Raw genomic sequence first — 23,127 nt, 5'->3', positions numbered from 1 at the left:
GTTGCGCGGTGCGGCGTGACGTGCCTCGGCAGGGCCGTCCGGCGGTGACACGGGCCGGCCGGCCGGCTCTGGCGCCGGTCTGACGTCCCACCGCGCACCGCCCACCGCAGCCGAGTGGTGTGGGGACATTGTGTGGCGCGCCGGCCGGCCGGCTGACCCGCACGTCGCCGCTGCTGTCGGCCCTAATTTACCGATCGTCTCGGGTATCGCGGCGCGGGCTGTACGCTGTTGTCGGGCCGCTCGACGATGCGGAAGTCGCCCCAGTGATGCATGGAGGTGTGCTGGTTAAGCGGCCGTCGTGTAAAACAGACGGCGGCCAGGTAAAGTTTCGGCTGAGCCGGGATTTGTCCATCTGATGGCGGCGCAGACGTTTACGGAGGGGCCGACCAGCTCCTGACGTGATACGCGATCCGGCCGGGCAACAGTTCGGGCAACACGAGAAAATGCCGGTCACGAAACATGCCGTGCGATGTGGCCCGTGTGAACGCCTTCTTCAAAGATGATGCGCTTCTGTTTAACTTCTGTGAACAGCCCGGTAGCCTTTAATCTTGATCGAATCGGGACATTATCGGCTTTGCTGCGATTTTCTTGATTGACGACATGTCCCCACGAAAGGGCTTTGGGACGTTTCGTAATTGACTGATCAGGTTCTCGATGTGCTGATCGGCTCTCGGTGACGCTGTCGTATTTCAGGGGTCGGCGTCGATCGTCAGTCCGGTTCGACGAGCCCTCACTGGGTCAGGTCGTCGCCACCTGATCTTTACTGTCCGGCGTGCTGCCTGCTGCGGTGATGGAGTGACCCATTCTGCAGAACTAGATACCGAGGCCGATAGGAGGCGGATCAATACCTGGCGTCAGTATCGGTATCAGCAACCCCAGACGTGGAACACAATTTTTGACGGTTACCATCACGCGATGTCCGACGCCTGGCACTAGTCATCTAACATCTTCTCGCAATGACAATGACTATGAGTGGAGGCCGCGCCCTTCATTGCTCAAGATCCTGGGGCCTCATCATCCCCCACACCGTTTCATCTCATCCGTAGACCATCCCCCACTTCTGTCCAATATGGGGTGGGCGCGGCCAGCTCACCGCCACCAGTACCGACACCCTTTGTCTCGGGCACCTCTCCTAGGCCATGCCATGGCGGCGGTCTCCTGCTGACTGTGATCGCTGCTGCCGCCCCATTGTCTGCTCCCCGTCCTATGGGATGTCCCTGAATTTGCAGACCGCACTCACTCCGAAGGCTGTCTGCACGCCGAGTATGACTTACGGCATGGGCTCCCCGGTACTTTGTCCTTCGGGCGAATCTTGGTCTGCATGTCTGTATGTATTTATGCATGCTTGTGTGTCACCTAATGCAGCGACTTTCTGGGCCTGACATGGTGTCAGGACTCCTCGGTGACCGGGACGGGCGGGGCTCGCACTTTGTGCCGTCATGAAGCGTCCTGCGCATAAGGCTTCCGAGAAGTTGACGTGCTGTCCTCTCGAGGTCGCGCCAGGGCCGGCTTGCGACCCTGGCCATCAAATCGCACGCGCTGCGCCGCCACTGCGGCAACTTTGTGACAGTTGTGACGCATCTTTGCCATCGGCGCGACGTGGGGCACGACACTGTCGGGGCGGCGTTCGACAGTTCTCCGACAGCCGGCGACAGGGCTTCGACAGCTCTTGGACAGCTCCTGGTGACGTGCGATTGTGTTCAGGCGGCGCTCCCACACCAGGAATGGAACGGCCGCTCGATTGTGTGCCTCCTGTATGTGGGCGTCACGCTGCCTGTGTTGGCACCTCGCGGGGTCAGTGGGAGGGAGTGCTTCACTGTTTACAAGGCGGTAAGTAAGTTGTCCTGTGTCGATAACTTACCAGACGTTCCAAGTCGCCGCGCCGGCGGCAGACTCAGCATGGGTGTTACGTCATAGACGATCATTGTGACGTCACGAGATCCACGAGTGTTCTCCTGGTATTGGCATGTGGGCGGTCGCGACTGTTCAGTGGCTCAGCCAGACGACGCTGACTGATTCTCCAGTCGTGGTCACTGACTCGGAGCCGGATTGATGTGGACCTGTTCGAATTGGGATCTACGACGGCCGTCAGAGCCGGGGACACGGATTGACACACCGTCTGACACAGACCGACGCAGCGGCTGACACCAGTGACATCGTATAGCAGTGACACCGCATAAACACTGTAAGTGTCGTGACACCTTCTGCAGTACACTAAACACTACTGATGCAGGTGTCAAGTGTCGACCCTCAGCATACGTAAAGACGAGCTGAAATCAAACGGCATTTTACTGGAGGAGCGACATGGCTTTGCGAGGTTCTGATGGTATTTGAAAGGCTGAGTGCTCGGTAAATATTGCATGCGCTCAAAGAGCGCTAGGCTCCTCGGAAGTCAAAAGGCACTCAGACTTACTCATCTATGTAGAGCTGCTATTTGTGTCGAGCGGATGTGTGTCGTGCCCGCGACCGATCAGCCCATATTTCCAGTGTCGCGAAAAACAGTCTACTCTCTAGCCACCTTTATGTGTGTTGCACCACATGTGTCGTTCTGTTCCATGACCGTGGTTACCTGCCCGTGTTTCAGGTGCAGCGTTCGCTCGCGGTGCCAGGACGCCGACAAGGACGTACTCTACTGGATCAACTACAAGTCGGACCGGTGTACGACGATCGAGTCTGTGAATCCTCACCAGCTGCAGGCTACCACTGCGCGAACGGTGAGTACCGGAGACATCCCCGGGAGGGAGGGACCTCTGTCACCGGAGGACATCGTCCACTGACAGCTCCCTCCACATTTCTAAAAATGCCACATTTCTAAAAATTCCAGTGGTTCGACCCCCCCCCCCCCTGCTGTTTGCCAATAATGATGACCAAAAACATTTGTTCAGAGATTCATATTGCTTGTGCTGTTTTTCGCGAAATTCCCCCGCTTGAATTTGGATCAGTTCCCCATGTTGTAAAATTTGTTCTTGCCCCAAGCAACGTACGAATTTCCAGATATTTGGGTGAGGTCCCTGAAACATAGACTGGATCCCCCTGTGCCATCCCTCGAGTTTATTATTGGTCCTTGGCATTCCTTCCATCGTCCTATCTCTCACGTTCCACATTTCCAGATCAAAGTTGCAGAATGAGGCCAGATATTTTTGTGGTTTCCAAGCTTAAAAGAAAATTTTTAATTTGCCGCGCGCAGCTTGAAGCATAACACATACCAAGCGGGTATTCCAAGGGCAAGAATTCCCGAAAAGTAGAAATGATTGATTTCCGTCGCGTTCGGTTTCGCTGTAACTGTGTTCGCTCAATTGGTCCCCCATTGACCTCCATATATTCGCTCAATCTGGTTTCGCTGATTCTGGTCCTCGCTTAAGTTGATAATCGCTGTGATTGAATTCGCCGACTTGACAATCGCTGAAAAAGTCAATCGCTTAAATTGCTAATCGCTGAAAAGGCTTCGCTCAAATGTCGTTCGCTGAAATGACGCTCGCTCAGGTGTCGCAGAACCATTTCTATCTCACACTAACGCTTTTGTTTTGATGCTCGCAAAAACAGCTCCCAGTGTTTGGCAGAAGTTTGACAAAACAACGCCGTTGCCAGTGCGGGACAGCGCCTCATTCGCCGTGGACTTCGCCCGGCGCATCGCTCTTTATCCGAGGAAAATTCATTTTTTATTCCGTTATTCGAGCTCGCTGGTCTGAGGTGCACTTGTCATGATGTTACGCTGTGTTATTAATTGATGTTTCCAAAAAGAACACTCGGTATTTACACCAACGGCCCACATTCTACACACAAAATACTTGTCATGGTTGTTTCTGTTCAGGTTGTACAGCATTCCAGGATTCCTTCATACATTTTTAGTACAGTTTTCCTCATTGACTCTGTCTGGAGAAGGTAGACCTGCCTTTTTAGGAGGAAGGGTCACCGCTTGGGAGGGCGAGGGTTCGATTGTCGGGAAGCCTTGTCGACACAGACGTTTGTGCAGTTAACACGGCGGATAGTCGGTGCGAACGACGCTTGGCACGGGCCATTCCGGCCGGCGCTTCCATTCAATCTTCATTAGGTCGACCGCCGCCGCGCCGGGACGGTGAGCCGTACAGCAGGTTACGGCGTAAGTACGGCAATGATATGACGTCGCTATGACAGAGCCATCATGGAGGTACGACACTGGTAGGTACGGCTGAGGTACGACGGACCACTCTTTTAACCGCTGTTCGTCGTACCGTTCTGGATGCAATATGGGCTGGGCTAGACTGTTCTGCTGCTCATTGCTTCTCTCCAGACGGGACTGCCGCCAGCCCCTCAACATTAGTCCTGATAGAGAGGCTGCAGCTGACTGCCGCTGACTGGGTCTGGGGACTTTGTGTATGCTGGAAGGGGAGCCGGTGGCTGGGCCGGCCGATACAACTGCCACGATGGCTCGTTTTCTGCCCAGTGCCCTGTTATTGGTCCGGAGGGGACCGGCTGTTCCCGCTGTCTGGTGGTGTCCTAGACCCACGGGAGTTGGTCCCCACACCTCTGAGTGGCCGGCGCTCTCTCCCTTACAGCTAGGGCTATCCGCAGCTCCGCAATGGCTCCATACAGCTCACTGCCCTTCCTATGGTTTTTCACTCTTCCTGCAACTCCTTTCTCTCTTTAGCTCCCCGTTTTCCCTTCAGCCCCCCCCCCCCCCCCCCCAGCTCTCACAGCCGGGACCTGAACATGGGGACGTGGCTGGGACAGCGTGCCGGTGTGAGCTCAGAGCTCGAAACCAGAATCTTTTGTGAGTTGTGACCTCTGTCTGGGTGATGATACCGGTCAGCACCGCTTCTGAACACCTTCCTCGAACTAGTTATCATTCAGATACGGCGAGATGGTCCAGATTAAGCCGCTGCTCTAATGGGAGAAACGGATCGTTTAGACGGCTTCTCGGAGCTGGGTGCCGGAATATCCGCACTGTCTGGGTGACGGGAGTGTGCCCCTGAGGTGCTGCACGGCCGGGGGAAGCCTCCTGTTGGTCTCTGAGCTGCCGTTCCAGGGCGCGTCGATCGTTCCCCTGTGACCGTCCCGGTATGAGACCGAAGGCAGATGGGACGGAGACGGGGGCGGCGGAGTGTGGCCCGCACGACACTGCGGCTGCCGTCTCAGCCGACGCGGCTCCCAGCCATACATTATTCAACCGGGCCGGGTCGGCGGCGGCACTGACGGCGGTCGTGTTAGTGGAACAGGAGACGATGCTAGGAGAAAATGGTAGGGAGAGAGTTAGGGAACTGATATTGTGAGCTATTCCGTGTCCAGAGTCCACTGTCCACACACAACTCGTCCGTCGACGGCCAGCACCAACGCCGGCACCACTATACCACCACTGCACCACCACCGCACTGCACCGCCGCGCCGTTCGCCACCGTGTTCTCTATGAGAATAGATGGTTTCTGAGCGGCGCCGGTGCGCTCCGCCCTGGCAGGCTCCCCCGGGATGACCTTAGGTCGGGGCCCACGTGCCGCTTCTGCTCAAAATAGACGGTCCCGGCCTAACCGGCCACTAATGGCCCCAGCAGATATAACGGCGGCGGCCGTGGTGCGAAATTGCCGCCCACAGAGCTGAGGTAGCTCAGGGGCGTTTTTGGGTAACAACCTGGTCAACATGTCATGGCCTGGCCCGTTTAGAGGTGGCAGCAGGGCGTGTTTTGTGTGCTGGCCTTGGATGCATGTTAAAAACTGGTGTCGTTTGTGAGGGAGTGACACCCGTGACACGTGTTGCTGTCTTGCGTAAGAGGTCAGCCGTCAAGTGACACGGGTGTGATATACTGATTCGTGACGGCTGGTTATTCGGTTTGGACGTTCCCGTGACGTCGTGACGCCGTGGTCTCGTCATGCTTCTGTGACGCTCAGTATGTGACCACCACGAGCCCACTGGACGCCGGCCACTCTGCCCGAGCGTCTGTCCCCTCCCCCCGTAGGGTACGTTCGGGACCGTTTTGTTTGGACGTGTTCTCGGCGCCGGTCCGGATGTTTTACTAACAAATGATCCGGCGCGCGCACAGAGCTCCGTCCGAGACCCGCCTCCTGCCAAACGCTCCGCTGCCGCCGCCGGCCAGGGGCGTCTGGCTCTGCCGCGGCCGACTGATGTGGCTGAGCCGGCAGCAGCATTTCTGACAGCCACACCGGCCGAAAAACAATGTCTGTTTGAATTCAGTTGATTAAAATATCAAATAACGTGCTGGAGTCTGATGAAAGCCGCAGCCAGCACAAAAACAGCGTTATTTGAACGTCGTCGAGCGGAAAAAACAAGCAAACAGGATGCTTGAGTGCTCCCTTTCATCGATGCCCGGGATTTGTGGTTGAGCGCTGCGTGTAGTGGGCGGTGGCTGACAGACCACCGGTGTGGTGTCTGACATGTCACCAGCACACGACATCGATTCCTGTCCAGCGTGCCAGCGGCATCCAGAGTATTTATTTCCAGTGGTAAATATCGTCCTTCGGTCGGGTACACTGCCCAGTTGAACTCCGTGAAGAAGCGAGAGGGACCATCCTTGCCGATTTCGTTCCCAGCACTGTGTCGTGGCGAGGTGACAGCACAACTCGCGGTATCCGCGCCGCGGGGTCCGTTCGCCCGACAAAGGTGTCCGTGTCTCTGGCTCGGTATATCGAAGACCAGGCTACACATGTCGTTCGTGCCTATCGGGGCTGAGTTACGCCAAAAATCGGCCGTTTGACGGAGGATTACGATTCCACGGCGCGTGCATCCGCTGATTGACAATAAAACTGCGGCCGAACAGGGCGGACTTCCCATGGCGCCGCGGCGTTAACACGGAGTCGGCCAGGCGAGGTCGCCCAACTTCATGACTATCATTGATCATAAAGCAGGGTGCTGGTGGACATAATCGCGGTCAAATCTGGGTAAAGACTTCCTGGCAGTTCCAACTTCCATAGAGTAGTGGATTGGAAAACCCGTCTGCTATCAATTAGAAGGAGCTGATTTAATACGCCAGTTCGGCGCATTTACTACGAATGTAGGAGCTGATTTAATGCGCCGGTTCGGCGAGTTTATTGCGAATGTTTAGGCAGGATTCGCGATTGCCCAGGACCCTGTGTAGCGGCCGCCCACTCTATAAACACTTGTCTAACAGATGACTTCAGGCATAGCTTGCATATTCCACGTTTATGTTTGGCTTCCTAAATTCAACAAAAAGGACAGCGACCGCTTTCGGTCTGCGCTTTGAGACGACCAGCCGCTCACCCGCACATTGATAACAACTGCAATGCTCCTGTGACGCTACTTGACAGCCGCTCACAGCTGCGGCGAGCTGACCGCCGTGACCCGGTCGCCTTACCGCGCCCGGAGCACACCCCTGGCTCCGTTACCCTCCCCAGCGACTGACCACGCCCATGACCACGTCCCAGAGGAGCTCGAACCGTGCCCGGGCCGTGCTGTGATCCATTTATGCCCCAGTCGTGCCTGGTCTGCTTGTCCGGCCGGGCCTAATCGAACCGGTCACGTGATCGGCCGGCCCGCTGAGAGAAGCTCGTCTCCGGGGAGCGGGGACGGTCACGTGACCTGGTCCACGCCTACCTGGGACAGGGTGACACGGGTCCCAGGGACGGCTGGGGTCGACCGCGAGTCGGACCGGACCCGCCCGCGCGCACAAGATGACAAGATGACAAAAAGCGCACGGCTGGCGGGACGGAATTCAATTCGTTGCCGTTTTTGCGGCTGTGTTTTGTCGTTTGGGGCGGCCGTGATGAGTACCGTGTCTGTTGGGAGACGGGCCGACTGTGTCAGCGGGGGCGGGGACCAGGGTGACCTGCCCTCCGAGGTCGCCCGCTCTCCCACCGCCCGCTAGCTCCCTCTCCGTCGCCTGACCCGACCCTCGCGGCTGGACAGCGGGCGGCAGAAAAGGATGGTGACACCGACTGGGCAGACGTCGGCTAGGTAAGAAAAGGCCGGGTCCACTACTTTTTACCGACAGCGTGGGTTTACCTGCCGACCAGTGGACGCGCGATGGTGGCGTCGGTGGCTCCTGTCGTCCCCATAGCGCAGGACCACTGAAGGCAGGGTGCAGTGGAGACGAGTAAACATGCCTCCTTCCTGACGAATCGGCCCGTTATCAGGCGGACCAGGGGTGGCGATGTGTCACTCCCGGCACCAGGCCCTCCCTGGGGCTCGGCGGTGGTCCTCTGGTCAAATACCTACAGTGAAGAGTGGCTTCCGGTCAGCAGATCGCTTCCATCCCGCTTGCTGCTAGAATCTGTCTGTCAGACCGGCACGGCGCAGCGGTCAAACTATTTGTCGATCTGTCCAATGATCCTTCGATCTATCTGCCGACCGGGCATGTCGGATGTATTCGAACATCGAATGGTCAATCGGAGGAAGAAACTGTCGGTCTAGCGGTCTGTCGGTTGGGACGACGCTCAGCAGACGCCGGTCATCGTCACGGCTCGTATCTCCCAGCGGGCGTGTCTCGGACGGCGCGACACGACCGGTCACCGCGTTTGTTTGGGGAGGGCTGACCTATGGACTCAGCCGACGGCCCCAGGGAGTCGGAGAGAGCTCGAACGGACGGCGGTGCTGCCGAGGGGACATATACAAACCGGTGGTGGTAGCGAGGTTCGGGAGAAAAATATGCCGCGTGCCGTCTGGTCTCCGGCGTCTGCTAGATTTTGGCGGCAGAGGAGCAATATGTCAGTCGTCTCAGTTAATACTGAATATTATTGAATGCCGGACATAACTCATGTGTGCTTGATATCAATAGAGAGAGTCTATGCCGTATGCGTGCGGCACGCATGTCTCACAGGCGGCGCCATGTTAGGGGCCCGTTCCGCCGCTGGAGTTTCACTGAGGCTCTGCCGTTGTCGGTGACCAGCCAGCCCACTCACCATCAGTCAGCCTCCATCGCTTACTCAATGGGGCGTCACGGTACCAGTGACGAACGGACCCCCGTGACTGGCGGTGACGTCACGATCGTGGTGCGCTTCCTCCTGACGCGGAGAACGTTACAGGGAGATGTCACAGCGGCCCTGTGTGAACCTCGCTCCAGCCGTTCGCGCTGTGTGAGCTGCTCTTCAGATGAATGACGAGCTCTCAAGTGGACAAACACGCCTGGGTGCCTACGTGTGACCGGGGTGGCGGCGCCGGCGTGCGGCTGGGCGCTGCTGCGGTGCAGAGCTGACGTGCTGCTGATAACTGATGATGTGTATGAGTGAAGACGCGCGGGTAGAAGGGCCGATGGGTCGTGTTTCCGGTGTTTGGTCTGCCGCGGAGGACCAGATTCGGCGCCGCGGCGGCCGAGAGGAACCCGACGGCGCCGTCGAGGCGCAGCCTGTAACCGGAGCGGAGTGTTTACTGTGTCGCTGGATGTCGCGACGAGCTGTGAGATGATGTGCACCACCGAGGGGCCCGGCGGCAGACGTCCTCATCTCAACTCGGAACAAGTTGTGCAGTGTGCAATTGTACATACCTAAAAAAGTGCGCACAGGTGTGGCTCAAGTTATCACAAAACAAAGACTGAACACGTCTGTAATTGGTGATATCGCGAGATAACGTGTTCTGTCCGAGGGTGTGTCGCGTTGTAGGAACAGCGGAGAACTCGCAAGTACAACGCTCGCACCGACGCCTTGCACGCTGGCGAATGCGCTCACCACACGTATCGATATTGGATGTTTGCTAGTGGATGACGCCCGTCGTCTGATGCAATGCGCTAGGAATAATCAGGTCCTTGGAAGGAGGCAGATGCTGCGCTGTTGGTGGGTGGAACATGTGTGTACCGAGGTCCTTGACCCGATTCGGATGCAGGCTTTCGTGTCTGTTGCGGGATATTGTTCAGGAATTCATATGCCCTCTGAGGCACGTAAGTGGTACGTTTTCTAGACCCTGCATTGTTTCAAGGATTCTGGCTGTATTATCTGGGCGAATTTAAATATAAGATCGCGCTTGCTTTTGTGGCTGGTGCATATTATATTTTGCAAGGTTTGCTGTTTGCCTGGGGGTCTCCATTTGATCTGCAGTCTTATTATGACCTCTATGACCTCTCCGTGACCCTGGGACACCGCCAACGTCCGTCTGCCGTCTGCCGCACGCCCCTTGGCGAGCGTTTCGTCATGGGCGTCCGGCCGACACCAAATAAACACCGGGCGGTGCTGAGCCGGGTGGTGGTGGTGACTCATGAAGAAGTCTCCTATCCGACTGGCGACTGGTTCGCGACTGGGGAATGGATGGCGATCTCCCGTCTGCACTGGACACCACCGACGGTGCTTGAGTCCACATTTTCTACGGGTTCTGAAGATGACATCCAAATCGCTGGCCTGTAGGCTGTAGGTAACGAAGTTGGAGCCGCATTGGAGCTTGCCGATCTTTATTTATATCCACCATCCCTGTTTTATCCCATCCCACAGCACCTGCTCGACGCGCTCAGATTACAACTCCGCTCGTTTCCTCATTTGCCACTGCCCCTCACCGGTCGCCGCCCTGATGCCTCCCGCACATATCCACCACCCACCGTCCAGTTTCCCGCTGTCCGCTGTCCGCGGTCCCATGGCCACCGGGAGCGCACGGAACCTATCCGACCACACTTTGCCCGGATGTACTGCTTAGCCGGTCGTGCGCGCCCGGGGCACTCTACGGACAGGAAATCGGCGTTTTGTCGTGACGCAGTTACAGTTTTATGTGGAAGCCACGATCGGGAGGGCTCTGAGAATTTGCCTGCCAGAGCTGTCAACGTTTGTCAGCCGGCACGGAACAGCTGAGGTCAATAGCCCCAGTTCACATCGGAGTTTTTGAAAGACAAGTCGTTCGGTTTATGTTATCCGGAAGATAAGGCGATAAGGAACTGAACTTGTCACGACGCTCACCTTTTAGCGACTTGATCGCGACCTTCCTAAATCAGATCACAAGTTGACCACGCGATTGAAACTCCTGTCACTCACAGCAATACGCCTCTTTGTCTCATAGTTTCCCTGTTTTGGTTCCGCCCATGATCCGCCGTCAAGGTCGGGTGGTGAATGACCCCCGGGCCGATGACGTGACCCCTGTGACTGACGGTGTTTCTCCCTCTGTGTTCACAGCTGACGCTGACCATCAACAACCTGCCGAAGCTGCAGCAGTCGGGCAGCTTCCTGTGCGCCTTCACGCTGATGGGCAGGACGCTCATCACCAACGCCACTCAGACGGGGCAGGACACACTGACCTGCGGGACCCCGCGCACCGACCTGCTGCCGCCCATACCCTCCGGACAGCGTGAGTGTGAACTCCTTCCCCACACCCGCCGGACAGCGTGAGTGTTAACTCCCTTCCCCATATGAGTGTTAACTCCCCCATACCCCCGGACAGCGTGAGTGTTACCTCCCTTCTCCATACCCTCCGGACAGCGTGAGTGTGAACTCCCTTTACCCGCGGGACAGTGCGAATGTTCATCATCCGTGCCTGTATGGCGTAAGACCACAATATCCTGTTTGCTCAGTCGTGATGCACGCATTCTATTGATTTCGATCTGATTGCTGAAGCTGGACGGGCGGCGGGCATCTGTGTTTTGTAATCCTAACCGCGTCAGAAAGTTGGGCAGTTCATAATGGATATTTCTTAATAGATGTCAGCCATCAACCAGTGCGTAGCTCAATGTGGTGATATTGATTTCCTCTGGACTATGTTGTGGAGATCGGCTTGCCCGGAGACAAGCGAGCATACGACCAGAGCCCCGGCTATATCTGCGCTCGCGCCGAGGGATTGCGTGTCTACTGGCCGCACCCTGCAGCGGCTCTGCCTGTATTGGGCGCCGACTGCGGTATATGGAAACCAAAGGTGCCCCCAGAATTACCCATATTCACCGATCCAGAATGCGACCGACCGCTCGACCTCCGACCAAAGTGTGTCAGAATGTGACGTCACTCCTCCGAGCCAAGCCCGCGGTGATTCAAGTAATGGCTAAGTGAGCTCGTGGAGTGTGGAGGAAAGTGGTGCGGGGTGCGCCGATATTCCGTGTCGGTCTCCGCTCGAGCGAGAAGTCTCCGTGTTAAGACGATTATCGGCGGTGCATTTTTGCTGTGGGACCAGTCCAGGCAAGACCGCCCGGGCCACAATCTGAACCTGCGTGGGAACCGTAACGGCCCCGTGAGACGCAACTTTCTGCGCTGATTTCAAGCGCTCTTCCGCCGTTCCAAATCACTATAGGGGCATGCCACGTCAAGTGGGACAAAAAATGACCATTTTGAACCTCACCCCCTCCGATTTTTGCGAAACTTTGTGAAACTACTCATCTATATGTGAAAAGAAAGGAGACATATTTTTGTCAAGATATGACGTCACGTTTCCGAGATACACGTCATCAAACATTGACTTAGGCAAGGCACATTATCATCTTTAAAGCGTCATAACCATTGAAGTTTTAGACATATCACCACGAGACAAAGTGTGAAATGGAGGGAATAGGTCAGGCTTTCATTTGAGGATAACAATATTGACGTAATTAACTAATTAGTGAACTTAATTAAAATTCAAAGAATAAATTTTAATTTTCTGAAAAATGGGTACCCTTCGATTTTGCTGATTTTTACATATTTTATTCTCCTATACATTAGCTACATCATATAAAAAATCCAGAATGGGCCGACGTCTACGTAACTGTCTTTTGGACTTCGTAATGTCTGGCACTCGCGTGTTTCGTTTTAGCAACCAAGTAGAGGCGCTACCTGGAGATGCTTCTTTCTACCTACCCCAAACCAAAGCAAACCTAACCTGACCTGACGTGACCTGACCTAATCTAACACGCGTAAATATGTACACTGTACAGCCCTCACGGCAGTTGCCGACTGGGCAAATGCTACCTAGATCCGAACATTAGCCCTCACAACTTTGCCGGCTGGCCAGATGCCACAAAAACAAATGTGTGTTAAACACTTCAGGGCTCAGGCTGACCCGCGCTGCGAGCCAGCGACCTTTAGATTTCGAGGTGGGTACATTCGGCACACTTACTACTAAGCCACGAAAATAGCTGGTCATCGTAAGTCAGTTTTTTAATGATGAAATTGGGCATTCTCCGGGTAGCGCCTCTCTTTGGTTGCAAAAAGAAAATACGCCAGACTCTCCCAGCGCTAGGGGAGAAAAGCCCGGTTTAGACAAAATAAGGTATTAAAAAACGGAATTTGAAATGTAGGTGGGGCGGTGGGGAACTTTATCGTGTGCCAGTTTCATGGCCCTAGATCAATACATTCAAGATCAAATGAGGTTAAACGTGATCAAATTTGCTATAGTGACTATTTTGCGTTTATACGCCCATAGCTCTAAGAGATACTGGCCCATTTTCCTATTTCTTCCTTTATACGACATTTGTAATGTTATGAGAATCTCTAGTTAATCTTACCATAAATTTGGCAGTGGCTTGCTAAGAGTAAGATGTCGCCGGCAGAGGCGGGGATCGGCCGACGCGGGAAACGTCATAGTCACATATTGTGTTTGCACCCTAATGGCTAATAGTTTAATTTTACCAGTTGATTTTCGTATTTATTTAAACATTAGATTGCCTGTATATTTTTAAGCCTTCACACAAAATTTGACACGAATCGATCATAATCAGCGGTAAGAAGCGCGGTGCAAAGATGGAACCGTCCTGCGCCGGCACAGTCTACCACTCAGGCGGCAACGGCCGGCGCCGGCCGCCGAGCCGCTCCGGCAGGAATGTTTGACTTTACACCGCTATAACTAGAAAAGTTGTGGACCGATTTACCTATTTCTTGCGCGGGAGGATTTGCAATTCGATTTTGGACAGATACTGAAAGTTTGACGCTAATATAATAATTATGGTGTGAGTTATTGGCGATAAACAGGTGGAGTTAGCGAAATCGGCCCCTTCCAACGCCCGTGCTACGTTGCACTACTTGTTGCTATATCATCCAAAGTTATCGTTGGCCCACTCTAATTTTCTCAGCACGTGTGCCTTACGTGTAGTGGAAGACAATATCTAAATTTGAGCAAAATCGAAGGGTACCCATTTTTCACAAATTACATTTTAAGAAATTAATTCAAAATAAAATAAATTCAAAATCACCAAAAAATGTAAAAATTGTCAAATTTTACTAGCATAACTCCTTATGTACCCGTTTCAGTTTGTTTGAAATTAATAGCTTCAAAAATGTTGAAGCTATAGATCTTTCAAGATTGCAATACACGTCCAATTCTGCTCAAAAAGCAGAAGTTTAGCGACTTGTATCTCTGTAGCCCGAGGGCATATGACAAAATCCTTTCACCCACAGAGGTTTTACCCAATAGCGAATAAGTACACCAACTTTGAATAAAATCGCAGAGGTGACCGATTTTGGCTGTCCCGGTTGACATGGAATGCCCCTATACGAAGACTCTTAGGCTGCTTTTCACTCTACGCTGCTGGCCACTCGGAATGTCCCACACGTTATTCCGCGGCCCGCACTTGTGCATCTCGTTGAATCAAGCTTGTGGTCACTCGTTTCTCGGGGTCCTCCAACATGTTTCGAAAGGGGCGGTAGCGGCCGATGCAGCTGGATGACGCGCTGTTGCGCGGGTGGGCCCGAAGCCGATGATTGAACGCTTCGGGGCGGACAGAAGCGACGACTGGGGCGCCGCCCAAGCTGCTAAAGGCAGGCCCTCCGCCGTTTATAAGCCGCCTCGGTCAGTGGCGGCTTCGGGCGTCGCCACGGTGTCCCGAGCGACCACCCCTGCTGCCTCCACACCAGCGTCAGTGCTGTCAGCCAGCGCGTCATTGGCCGCGTCAGGGGCCGCGTCAGCGACTCAGCATTCCTCGCGGCACGGATTAGGCCTTACTAAAGAGGCGCGGCTGGCTTTGGGTGGCATCAGCACTGTGCAGCTGGCCACAAAGGGTCACGGGACCCTTGACCTCTGTCACCTGCACCACATGGCATCTTGTCACCCTCTGTTTGACCTTGTGCTGTGTCAAGCGGTCGCGGATGACTCAACTGCATTCCAGCGGTTTGTTGTGTATTGTGTGCTCGTGCTGGGTTGACCTCTCAGCTTGGTCACCAAGCTAACCTCAATGGGACTCGGACGGTGTGTCTGCGGTGGATCATACCACCTCACAAGCGCTGTGGGTTTTGTCTGACAGCCGCCACACAGAGAGCCACCACCGGCGCCACAGGCCATGATGAGCGCCGTCGGCCTCACTCGACATTTGTCACCCATGGCGCTCATGTTTAATTTCACCCATGGACGGTTATACACAGTTTGGGCGGCTGGCGGTCCTGGTGCTCTGGAATGCGAGGTGCGGGATCAGGGGGCAGAGGTCGCCGCCTGGGGGCGGTGGGCCGGGCAGATTGGGGGGTGATCGGGCTGATTCAGACCGGAGTCGGGTGTCGCTCTACCCAGAGCACTGGGTGGTGTGGTTTGGTGACACGGTCCCAGAGGACCCGCCGCGCCGGTTCGTCCGACCCAGACGGTCGTACTCGACTCTGCAGCGGCGGCACGGCGGAGGTTTATGTAAACAGGTGGTGGTAGCATCGGGCTGAGCTCAATGACGAATCAGGAGGCATGTAGCGACTGAGGCGTGAGGATAACAAGTTGATGGGCTGCACGGCCGATCGGATGGCCGGAAGGGTGTGTTGGAGCGCCAGCATGAGAGGTGGCACGAGAGGAGTGGAACACACGGCTAAATCGCGTGTGTGGTTGTGCCTGCGATTGATCAGACATATTACATGGGAAAGGCTGGTCCTGCTGGCAGCACAGCACGGTATCAACAGCCGTGAATCACTCGCGGCTTTCCGCTGGGTGTGTGGTATTAGTGATTAGCATATGATGTCACTGTAAATCCTGACCGCACACTGCGCCTGCGCCGGTCAGGCGGGTGGCCTCACATTCTTCCGGTGCCGTCGACGTTGGCTGGTATTTCTGCACGTCCCCTCCTCCACTCTCCTCCTCCTCCAGTGGTCACTCCATATGCGTATGTCTGTCACATGCACAATGCACGTGTTATTACGTGCCAGCCTGGCGAGGCTGTATTTCCCGGGACACAATGCAGACGGACAGACCGTGGCTATACGCTGTATGCCAATGGAGCGCTGTCCGTGGCGAGTGCCGCCGCCCGCCGCGTCCGGCTCTCATTACTGTTTATCGGCACACCATAATGGCTTGGCACGGGTGCCGGCGCCGCCGCCATACACTACAGAACGGCCGCCGCCTGCCGCACTATACAGCATAGCGGATTTGCAGCTCGCAACACTCAAACTCTGCGGGGGCTACTTTGGCCGTACCTGGAGCAATGCCGCCCCACTCAGCCAGGACTGCATTACGCCTCGAGTGGAGGCCGTACGGCTGCAATGCCTTACCAGAGATGGTCATTGGTCGTGATGCTACAGGTTTTGAAAGTGGTGTCGCTAGTCGCTACTCCATTTTTGTTTCCTGTGTAGCTTTTACTGTCTCGGCATAGCAAGAGAAAGGTCCGTGTAGTACTAAAGTATTGGAACAACGTCCAGGTTTTCACTAGTTTCTTGGCTCCTCTGACCTTCATGTGTAAGTTCTCCATCCACCTTTCGTTCCGGCTCCCGACACCTGCAGATTTTCCACGTTTTTGCTTTTCGCACACTTGACACATTCTAGCTCTCGTCAGCGTCACAGCTCCCTCTAGCTCCCCTCGGATCCAGAAGTCGCAACCCTCTAGCTTACGGCTGCCACAGCTCCCTATAGCTCCCCCGGCTGCATCGCCCGCCCATCCACCGGAAGCCGCCGCCGTCGGCGCCTTCCAAAGGCAGCTCAGACGACGTCACGGCGTTGGCCGTCGACCTCCGTCGCTTCGTTTGTATGGTAATCCCCCGGTCGGCCCCTGCTCCTGCCCTCGTCTGGTCGGTCAGAGCGAATCGCCCGTCACCTCCGGGTCAGGGCAGAGAGGCGGGGGGAGCAGGTATTGGCTGTGCATCGCCCGGCATTGTTGACGCTTTCGGTAGTCCATTTGTGCTGATGATGGAAGGTAACTCGATTGTTCCGGGTACAAAATACGGTACACAACATGTTGTTTTGATAAAAATGGCTTCTGGGAACGGAAGGCTGGAGGATTTCCGTTGTCTGGAAATTAGAACTCGTCGGTTTCCTTTGCAGACATTTTTGCTGTTCCACCATCCATTTTTTCGTTCTCGGCATGAATGCAGCATTATTTGTCTTCTGTCCTGGGATTTGGACTTGCGACAGGCTCGTCATGTTTTTCTCCTACTAATGACTGTGTCTCTAATAATAAAACATGGATTGCATGACCGGCCGTCCGCTCCACCCGAGCCTCGTTGCACCTTCTGTAAACACGCCGACATACGCCATAAATTTCACGTCGACACTGGCGTATAATTTATACCCGGCCTCAACCTACTATTTATACGTCAACGTAAATGCATCGACAACTCTCTGATGGCCGGGTAGGCTGCCGATATAATTTCCGAGAGGCCCGGCCGTTCTCATCTGCCGGTGGCTGGAGTGTGACATTGGGCAATCAGGACGCAATGGGCCGTAGGCGTCGGCGCAACGGCTCAATCGCGCAGCTCGGTTCTAATTTGTCACAGAGCCCCGGCGGCCGGCGGGCCTGATGACACCACTAGGCCGACTCATTTACGCCGGCGTGGCGGTAGCGTTTGCCGGTGTCTCCGCTGAGAGAGTCGCTCCCTGTGTGTGGCCGAGGGCCGCCGCGGGCCAGTGTCGACACGGACGGGGCGGACGGTGGGGCTGAAGGGTTAGCGATAACGTAGGGACGGGACAGAATCGGGAACCGGGGTTCCCGAGTCTGTCGCCATGAGGACACCCGCGATGCGATCCATTAATGTATGCGATCAAAAAGCAAGAACATGACTTGTTATCGAAGGACATGTCCCAAGGCTGCTATTGACGTTCACTTTCGATCGTCTTACGGCTCGTTTTTTAGTGCCAGACATTTGTCCGGTGTTGCTCACGCGCCATTAGCGGCGCTTGGTCCATCGATTGGCGTTCGGTGCGGGCGGGCCGATCACCGTGGGCCGTCGCCGTTGTTTGTCCGTACAGATGGACTCTGGGGAGACTCCGTCTCCATCGCTGTCGTCCGCGCGTGCTCCAGGGACCGGACTCGCGCGGATCGCAGTCGCCCGCCACTTCCCCGCTGCAAACTTCGTCCACGCATCGGCCCGAACTGTCGGCGGGGTGGTAACTCGCGCAAACCCCAAATACCGCCTTTGTTCTCTTCGGCCGCGCAAAGCGTGCACAAACAAAAAATACGGGCATGCAAGTCGTAGGATTAACTTTCTGTCATTATGCCTACTCTCACTTAGTGTATTTGGCCCTAACGAAGTCTACTGACGGTGTCGTTTGATGCCGCCTCCGGAGCTGTCCCTCTCCCCGTCTGAGAAGGCCGCAGCTGCCTTGCCGAACTTATTTCGCTCAGCTGGGCTTCAATCAGCCATAATGGCGGCCCGTGGATTCGGCCATGGCTGATAGGCAGCCAATGCGAATGTTGACGCCGAAGACGGGGATTTTCGGGCTTGCGTGCCGCCGCGTCGCCCCGGATCCCTAGTGTGGTGACAAACACATCGCGAGGCGAGCAGCGGTGCTGGTGTCGCTCGAAATCGACTATGTGAGCGAGAGCTTCCCAGCTCAGTGAGCTATAGGAGCTTTTGAAGCTGATATTGGCAATGGTGTGGGGAAGTCGGAGTCACGACAAAGCGCCAGCCCTCCCAGGCATGCAACTGGCCGCTGCGAGCAGCGGTGGAGAGTTTTCCTGGTGGCCAGTCGAGTTGCCGATGGTCCGACCGGCTGCTACCGTCCTGTCAGCAATACTTTTTCACCTCATTTCGCTACCGTGTCTTTGTAGTCAGCGGTCATGAGTTGAGTGAATGACATGATGCGCGATGACGTGTGCGTGAGAGCTATGGTCTGGTTGGGAGTGTGATTGCTGGGCAGTTGGCTGAGAGGCTCGGAGGAGAGCGGAATATAGCTTTCTTGGTTACGTGGAAGCAGGAGTTCTAAATCGCTACAAGCTATTTCGGCATTTCGACATCATCATGGACACACCGACAGAGACGGGCGCTGTGGTGCAGGAATCTGAGCAGGTCCGTCTCGGAGCTGGACTCGATCCTCGCCTCATCGACGAGTACGACGGGAGCGGCGACGTCGTCGAATGGCACACGCAGGCGTCACTGCTCTGTGAGTATCGCGGTGTGTCGGCGGCGGAGGTGTTGCCCATGCGGCTGAAAGGTGGTGCTTTCGCCGTGTGGTCACAGCTGTCCGCGGTGGACCGCCGGTCAGCAACGGCGACACGAGACGCCTTGTTTAAGGCGTTCGCCATGGACGACTTCGCGGCTCACACAGCATTCGTCGCACGTCGGCTAGAGCCGGGAGAGAGCGCTGATGTCTTCCTGGCGAGTCGGCGCCGCTATGCTGCCCTGTTCGGCGGCGTGACGGACCGACAGCTGGTAGCTGCCTTCGTCAACGGTCTGCCGGCGTCCGTGGCGGACACAATCCGAGCAGGAACCAGGTCAGAGCAACTCAGTCTGGAGAGCACAGTCGCCCGCGCGCGGGCGGTGCTTGGTAATGACCGGACCCAGAGCCTGCCGCACGGCCGGTGGCTGCCGCGGCAATCGCGGACCCACGGCCGGATGTCGACCCCGCACGGATACGCGCAGTGCACGAAAGTACTGGACATCAGGGAGTCCGTCGGACCCTCTGGTACGTGCGGCGGAATGAAGACGCCCGTGCCACCCGGTCGGCAGTGCGCGCCGTGATCCAACAGTGTGATGTGTGCCAGTCCATTGACCCAGCACCGGTACGTTGGCAGCAAGGGTCACTGAGTGTGCCGCTGACGTGGGAACGGCTGGCGATCGACGTTACGCACTACCGGGAACGGTCCTATCTGACTGTTATTGATTGTGGACCATCCCGGTATGGAATTTGGCGACTACTGCGCCGGTCAGATGCGGCTGAGGTGACGAACCAGCTGGAAAACATCTTCCTGGAAAGAGGCGCGCCCGCAGAGCTTCTGCTGGACAACGCCACGGAGTTCCGCAGTCGTCGGATGGCGGCATTCGCCGCGCGGTGGGGCGTCCGGCTGCGCTTTCGGGCGGTGCACGAGGCGGGCGGCAACGGCATCGTCGAGCGCCACCATCGGACAGTCAAGGTGATGGCAGCCCGACAAGGCTGTACAATCGGGGAAGCAGTGCACCGCTATAACGCCACGCCTCGTGACGGGATGCATCCTAGCAGCGCTCCTGCAGCAGGTGTCTTCCAGCGCGCTGGCCACGACCTCCCGCTGAACATCGACGAACCCGGCCGAGCGGTGTCCAAAGTGGACGATGGCGTCCAGAGTGCACGCAAAGCGTTCCGGGTCGGTGACGCTGTGTGGATACGCCGCCGAGGTCAGCCGACGCGGTGCACGGACGTGTCGCGGCGGGGCGTGGTGACCCGACTGTTACCGGCACCACTGGTGGAGGTGGATGGTGCCCCGTGGCATGTGCGCTGCGTCCGACGACGGTTCGAGGAGGTTGGCGACACAGACAGTATGAGTGACTGTGAGTCCGAACCTGAAGACTGCCTATCAGAGATCAGGACGCTGCGGCTGCACGAGAAGCCGTCCGGTTCGGTGTCGGGGACGGGACAGGACACTGACCCCCCGCCTCCCGAGCCGCCCGATACGGGAGCACCGGTGGAGACGAGTGAAGATGCAGCTGACGTTCCGAGTGAGACGTTCAGCGGTGCACGGGAGGACGCTCAGAGTGAGGTTACGGAAGCCCAACGAGAACAGAATGGCCAAACCGTACTGCGGCGTAGTACACGTGTGAGAAGAGCCCCGGAAGAGCTGTATGGACAGAGTGTGCCAAGCGAGTGTATCGATGTTGATGATGAATAATGATGATGATTACTGATAATCAGGTGGAGGTGTAGTCAGCGGTCATGAGTTGAGTGAATGACATGATGTGTGATGTAGCATGATGGACACAATAGGGAATGTGAGTAGCGTATGAGTCAGGCGCGCGGCGAGACTGAGCTGCGGGACGTGACCCGGTGACCCAGTGTGAGTCATCCGCCGCCGCCGCCGGACGTCGGGGCGGCCGGGTTACGCCCCCTGATCAGTTGCACAGGGGATGACGTATGACAATGTGATTGGCTAATGATGATGCGCGATGACGTGTGCGTGAGAGCTATGGTCTGGTTGGGAGTGTGATTGCTGGGCAGTTGGCTGAGAGGCTCGGAGGAGAGCGGAATATAGCTTTCTTGGTTACGTGGAAGCAGGAGTTCTAAATCGCTACAGTCTTATGAGACTTTCTCCTGCCATTTTTATGGTTTGGAGCAATCATGCACCGTCATTTTCCAAGAAAAGGCGTGAGGTAGGGATAGGGGGACAATGCTAGAACGCTATACCAGCAGCATTACACACGTCCACCTGCGTACCGTCGTTCGTCCTGCCACGCCCTGTCCTGTCGGCGCCTAGGCTGCATCAGCGAACCAGCGGCTGCCGCGGCCCAGATGTAATATGCATTCGGACTGGACCGGCGTCAACGTATGGACGCCGCTGAGTCACGGGCATACGTCGCACCCGACGGTATGTCGCTCAGTTTAGAGGGGAGTTGTGTATCTTGGGTGTCAGACAGACGCCATTTCCATGCGCTTTCGGTCCGTGATGTGCGTAGCGGAGATCGACAGTGCTTTATTTCATTTCAGAGGCCCCGGCGAAACATCTGTGCCGGAGATTCAGGTGGAATTTAAGACGATTCATGTCGAAAATGGACTGAGAAGGCCCATGAGTTTTAATAACATTCCTAGCATGGCCAATGGCCGCTACATCGCTGTTTCCGAGTCCCATAAGAGCGTCTACTTCAGTTCATGAGACCGTAGTAACCGTCATGCTATTGTCCAGCTGTCTCATTTGATGTCTTCTGTTGAGTGCCTATCACAATACCTAGCCCAGTGTGGGATGACACTCCGCTCTCACCCCGCGGAGATTCTCTCGCCGCTGCTGTCCGGTCGGGGTCCCACCTGGGCGGTAAAGGACCGACCAAACCGGCCCGTAACGCGCCGAGCTCCGGCCGCGGTCTCGGACAACACGCTCTGACGGCGCGCACGTGCCTCGGACTTTGTGGACGTGCCTACGGCCCGGTACGGCCGGAACGGCACGGCAGGGAACGCCACGGGCGTGCGGCAAAACAAAACCGGCTGTGTGATCGTCAGTCGAGGCGCACGGCGTGGCGTGTTGTGTCGTGTAAGCGGTTCCAATTCGATGCTGATGGAGCGTCTCGGCACGGCTGAGGGATCGTTGACCTGTGCCTCAACACGGACCTGCTCCAATGATCGTGCATAGTTTCGTGGCTTGTGACTCATCAGTTGATCTTTGTCTCATCCGGCTGACCTTCCGGTAATGCGTGGCTGATTGGAGACCGGCGCTGCCCGCCCGGTCACCGCCTCAACCCAGGAGCTCCCGGTTCGGTCTGCGGCCGACGGCCTGTGATTTCAGAGCCCGACGCCGGGCTCCAGCAGCGCTCATGCGCTGGCGTCGGCTCACTCTCAGTTTCCCCAGGGAGTCGCGAGCTAGCGGCGCCCTCCTGGCTCTAATGGCACTCCTGTGCTCGCGTCGAGGGGGCCGCACGCGCTATATTAGCTCTAGTCCCCCCTGACCATCAGGCCGATGACCTGACACCACTTATGGTGACCTGACTCGAGTGGTGAATGATGGCCTGACTCGGCTGGTGACCCGGCCTGAACGGAATGGCCTCTGTCCGTGTTGAGCTGCAGCGATGCGCTCCGAAAATCAGGAGATTGTGGAGCTCGACATCTCAGCTGTTCCGGGAAGCTCGTCTTCTGGCCATACAGCTCCATTCACCGGCGCGGTGGTGTCTCCGTCCACCCACCCGTCCCAGACAAGACGGACCGAGCGGTGGCGACCGAGACGAGACCGCTCATCAGCCCCCGGCCGACATCAAATTTGGCAGCTGTTTACCGTGTCTGCGGCGCGCGCCGGCGCTGCTTACGGCCGTAATGACGCACTCCAGCCGGCGGCCTTTGTGGCGCGCCGTTATTGCCGGCGAGTGGCCGCCGCCGCGCCACCGCCACCGCCACTGACGCCTCTGTTGTCCGCCGCCGACCCCCTCTCCACTACCCCCCTCCCGACGGCGAGCGGCGCTGACCGGGCTTCAAAGGAAGCCTCGTCGCCAACCCTGGCGTAATCAACGCTGGGGAGGGGAAGGTGCGTAC

At 56.5% G+C, this 23,127-nt stretch overlaps 1 protein-coding gene across 2 annotated transcripts in view; it reads left to right on the top strand.

The window, feature by feature from the left end:
• The window catches only part of LOC122381427 (plexin-A2-like), a 133,222-nt gene that overhangs the window by 89,478 nt on the left and 20,617 nt on the right, over positions 1-23,127 (top strand). For both annotated transcript variants that reach the window (XM_043365576.1, XM_043365568.1), the window contains exons 6-7: positions 2,585-2,714; positions 11,028-11,199. In XM_043365576.1, coding sequence (XP_043221511.1) covers positions 2,585-2,714; positions 11,028-11,199 — 302 coding nt within the window. The remainder of the gene's footprint in view (positions 1-2,584; positions 2,715-11,027; positions 11,200-23,127) is intronic.

Source organism: Amphibalanus amphitrite, unplaced genomic scaffold (genome assembly GCF_019059575.1).
Source record: "Amphibalanus amphitrite isolate SeventyFive unplaced genomic scaffold, NRLGWU_Aamphi_draft 000011F_arrow, whole genome shotgun sequence".
NCBI classification, from domain to species: domain Eukaryota; kingdom Metazoa; phylum Arthropoda; class Thecostraca; order Balanomorpha; family Balanidae; genus Amphibalanus; species Amphibalanus amphitrite.
The sequence above is the reverse complement of the archived record's forward strand: the minus strand, read 5'-3'. Positions and strand labels throughout refer to the sequence as shown.